Source organism: Herpailurus yagouaroundi, unplaced genomic scaffold (genome assembly GCF_014898765.1).
Source record: "Herpailurus yagouaroundi ecotype Mexico unplaced genomic scaffold, PumYag 162, whole genome shotgun sequence".
Classification (NCBI taxonomy): domain Eukaryota; kingdom Metazoa; phylum Chordata; class Mammalia; order Carnivora; family Felidae; genus Herpailurus; species Herpailurus yagouaroundi.
Window position 1 is genome coordinate 56,947,337 of NW_024412403.1, and position 4,723 is coordinate 56,952,059.

Sequence of the window (4,723 nt, forward strand, 5' to 3'; positions counted from 1 at the left end):
GAAGGAAGGAAGGAAGGAAGGAAGGAAGGAAGGAAGGAAGGAAGGAATAGAGAAAAGAAAGTAGAGTTTCAAGTGGATTTAAATTTATAGCAGTCTCTCCCTAAATCCCTGCACATTGAGATCCTTAACCAAGCAGCCAGTGAGGGCAAAATGATGATCAGAACCAATAAAGTTGTTGGAGTTTGGAGACCTGAAGACACCAGTTTTAATACAGGTGCCTGAAAGAAGGCTTCAGGGAGATGACACTTAAGCTAGGTCTCAAAGGAAGAGGAGGGTTTTCAGAATACAGGACCAATTTTCTTTCCTACTTTTCTACTCTTTCAGAAAAGTTCCTCAGTCTTCTTAAACCCAAGATAATGAGATTTGAGGACTTGTAGCGTTCTTACCTTTGTCTTCTTTCATAGATCTTTTTTGTTTGGTCCCGTTCACTGAGGGTCTTGGTAACTTTGGTTCACCAGAAGCTTGCTGTTTCTCTGTGGCTTCTCTTGATACAGGTTGGGATTTGCAAGCGAAATAGTCTTCCCCTGACTTCTTTGTGGAATTCTGCTGAGAGAGGAGCCAGTCAGTTTTCCCTCGGGTGCCCGACCCACCACATACACTACCTGCCTTGAGATTGCTCACATCCATGGCACCAAGGCATTCATTGCACACCACTGGCAGTATGGATTCTCCTGTGGCAAATCTTCTTAATATCCAGGTTTACTTATAAGATGGGGAAGCAATGATGGGGAAACGGGGGGGGGGGGGGCTAATTTGAAAATATAAGAAAAGACAGAAAATACGGATACAAACAAAAGTAGAAGAAGCTAGGCTCTTTACTGGGGGTGGGGGCAGCCCTTGTATTGCCCACCCTATCCATTATCTCTCACCTGAAGATATTCTTCCCCCATTCCTCTATTCTCAGCCTCTTCCGAAGAAAGTTTCCCCTACTATTGCCAGAAGGATTCTATATACTCATTCAGTGGTTTCTGTGTTTAGCCTGAAGATATACAAATGTCTTTAATTCAGCATATCAGCCTCTCCATTGCCCCAAGGGCCAGAGAATTCCTTTCCAGTCTGTTTCTGTTGGCCTGATGGGTTATCACTCACTCCACCTCAGTCTTTTTTTTTTTTTTTAAGTTTTATTTATTTTTGAGAGAGAGAGAGAAAGAGAGGGAGACAAAGTGTGAGCAGGGGAGGTGCAGAGAGACAGGGAGACACAGAATACAAAGCAGACTCCAGGCTCTGAGCTGTCAGCACGGAGACCGACAGGGGCTTGAACTCCTGAACCACAAGATCATCACCTGCACCGAAGTCTGAGGCTCAACGACTGAGGCACCCAGGAGCCCCTCCACCCGTCTTCTAATCACATTCTTAAATCTTTCTCTCTTTCAGAATCTCACTTCGAGTATTCCTCTGGAAACCGTTTCTAACCTTTCAGAACAAGTCAAATCTCCTACATATTGCCTCATTCCTCCCACTTACCAGTTGCAGATTTACGCTTGCTTGTGTGATCTGGTCAATGCTTGTTACTCCATCTGATTATAAGCTCTATAAGGGTAGAATTTCTTTCCCTTTCATCATAGGCACTCAATAAATATTGGTTAATTGAACCAAAAGAAACAACAGTAGGAATATTAGTGATTTGAGAGAGAAACTAACATTTGTTGAGCCTCTACCTTATGTAGGGTTGTTGACATGTTTCTTATCTTCATTTACTCCTCACAACAAGCTGGTGACAATTTATTACTTTGTTTTTTGGACACAGAAGTTGAGGCTCAGAGGCCGCGTAGTTTAGGACATGCAGGAAGGCACTTCACATAGACAAGAAAGCCTGGATTAGCTCCTAAATCTCAATCTTTTCCAGCATCCCCAAGGAGGGAGTACAGGACAAATTAACATCTGTATGCTATTTTACATCTGTATAGCAACTACACATTCTTATTCAAATTTCACTTTGGCACAGCCTTACACAAACTACTCACTTTGGGGCCTCGCAAACCTCTCAAAATGGCAAGGGCAAAAATGATGGTTCCAAAGAAAGAGACTCTAGATAGTGCTCAGGTTCCCCTGGCACGCAAGTTCGATGCTTCTGGAAGTCTTAAACCTCTCTACCTCTAATTTCCGTCTGCGGGGCTTGTCAATATATCTGGCTTCTGATTATCTGCTAGTCCCAGTGACCCTGGGAAAAGACAACTTCAGACCCAGCACTTTTGGTTGGAGACTGATGTCTGTTGAAGGCAAATTAAACGATCTAGTTCTCTCCCAACCTCAGCTCAGTGACCTCTTCCTAAAGTTTTCCCCTCACCTCCCCTTTCCTCCTGCTACCACTTCCCTCCAGCCCTGCTACTTAATTCTTCTTTCGGACAGGATAAAGCACCTTTTCAAACCCAAACAGGAAACCCCATTTCTTACTGTCTCCTCTCCCCAGTATACCAGGCTGCGATCATCATTTAGAACTTTACTGTGTTTTTTCGTTTTTTAACAAGAGGAGAACATTCTAAGGCACATTCTTTTCTCCTCATAATTCGAATCAAATATGCTCAGCAGGAGAGAGAAATATATGAGGAGACTCTCAAAGACAGATAGAAACAAACCCAGTAAAATTGTACTTACCTTTTTGCCTTTTGCTTTCTCCATATCCAAAGAGAAGTCAAGGTTGACAAAAATAAACCCTTACTTCTGAAACGGCCCTGGGCCCAAGACTCTTTTAAAAGTCTCCTCCCACTCACTGTCACCCAAGGGCGGTCTTCTTTTTCTCCTCCCCTCCCCCCTCCCCCATAATTTGTGAATGCCGATATTCATGACTTGACTCTTGTATGAATTAATAATACCATTCCTATCCACTTTCTGTGAGCTTTTTTAACATAATCAATTACAGAGTAGTTCAAGAGACTTTAGGAAACTGACAACTCCTTCAGAAAAATTCCAAGGCAGAAACAAAAGTTGCTAGAGACTTCTGAATGGGATGTGTGAAGGCATTTAATGATGCAACTTGTGGAAACAATAGAATTCCAGGGCCAGGCTGGTGGTTTGAAGAAAGCAAAACCATCCTCTTGTTCCACACACATTTTATTTCTTAAGCAAGCTACTCAACCAGTCACAGCTCCAGCTTTCTATCTGTACTTACAATAACCAGCACCTTCCTGCCTACCAACAATTAAGTAGTTTTTAAAGCCTATTGAGTGTTTGTTATGTACCAAATTTTAGGTTTAAAAGTTCACAGCCATTATTTTATTGTCCTCTAATTTATGGATGACACAAGTATGTATAAAATTATACCGGTAACTTGCTAAATGATGCAGTAAGTGAGAGACCCAGAAATCAAGTCTAGGTGAGCTTTATTCTACCCCTCAAGACCCTAACTCCTAAGCAAGGTCAAGATTCTCTCTTTAAAAACAGTGTGAAAATGCCTCCTGCTCAGGTTGCTTCTCCCTGTCAAACTGTGGAGGATCAGAAATGTGAAGCGAAGGGGAATTTCCTAAATTAAGAACGAGTGATTGTGGGAGCGCCTGGGTGGCTCAGTCGGTTGAGTGTCCGACTTCCCCTCAGGTCATGATCTCGTGGTTTGTGAGTTCGAGCCCGGAGTCGGGCTCTGTGCTGACAGCTCAGAGCCTGGAGTTGGCTTCAGATTCTGTCTCCCTAGCTCTCTGCCCCTCCCCCACTCGCACTCGCTCTCTCTCTCTCTCTCTCTCTCTCTCTCTCAAAAGTAAATAAATATTAAAAAAATTTAAAACAAACAAAAAACCCCCGAATGATTGTGGGCCGAATGATTGTGGGTGGCGCCTGGGTGGCTCACTTGGTTAAGCGTCCGAAGGCTGTTCAGGTCGTGAGTTTCAGCTTAGAGCCTGAAGCCTGCTTCAGTTTCTGTGACTCCTCGTCTCTCTGCCCCTCCTCCACTTGCGCGCGCACGCGCGGGCTCGCGCGCGCGCGCGCGCTCTTTCTCTCTCTCTTAAAAAGAAATAAGCATTTAAAAAAAAAAAAAAAAAGAACGAGTGATTGTGAGAGTCAGACCTTCCTCTGTCAGGTTACAAAGTCAGCTTTGTGCCTTTGTTTTGTTTTCCTATATATCATTGTGTTCCCCAAAATGATGAAGAAGAAATGATTCTTACCCAGAATGAAGGTGACACTTGGCTCACAGGATAGAAATACCTGGATGTAGGATGTAAATAAATGGAACCAGGAGTACAGAAGAAGTGTAGCTGAGGACTGAGCAATCACCAAAGCGCCAAAGAAGAAAGCAAGTATTTAGAATCTAGATCATCTGGGAGGTCATATGGAGGTTTTGATTGATAAATATTTTATTCTGACTCATAGACAACAACCAGTAGATACTTACTAGTTAAGGTTTACTTAATATATAATATATATAAAGTATTTGAATGAATCATCTTTCTTCTCCAGTGTAAGTGGAGGTAACATTGCTAAATTCTAAATTAAGTACAAACCCAGATACTGAAACATCTCATCCTGGGCAAGGTACAATCTATAATCTCTGTATTTGTAGATGGAGTATGTGTTGAGATTATGATTTAGAAATTCTTAGACCTATCATGATTTGGGGGAATACAATTGCTGAAAGAATAGCACTGACCATTAAAAAACAAAAAAAACAACAACAACAAAAAGCAAGTTAGGGGCCACCTGCGTGGCTCAATCAGTTAAGTGTCCAATTTAGGCTCATAATCTTAGGGTTCATGAGTTTGAGCCCCACATCAGGCTCGAGGTAACTGGGATTTTTCTC

The 4,723-nt window shown here is 42.5% G+C and overlaps 1 protein-coding gene across 1 annotated transcript in view; it reads right to left on the reverse strand.

The window, feature by feature from the left end:
- DPPA4 (developmental pluripotency associated 4) overlaps window positions 1–2,672 on the reverse strand; it is a 6,964-nt gene extending 4,292 nt beyond the window's left edge. The window contains exons 1-2 of the mRNA XM_040485024.1: window positions 2,596–2,672; window positions 387–543 (exon numbers count right to left, since the gene is read on the reverse strand). Of these exons, the coding sequence (XP_040340958.1) occupies window positions 387–543; window positions 2,596–2,619 (181 nt within the window). The 5' untranslated portion in view covers window positions 2,620–2,672. The remainder of the gene's footprint in view (window positions 1–386; window positions 544–2,595) is intronic.
- Window positions 2,673–4,723: the final 2,051 nt, after the last annotated feature.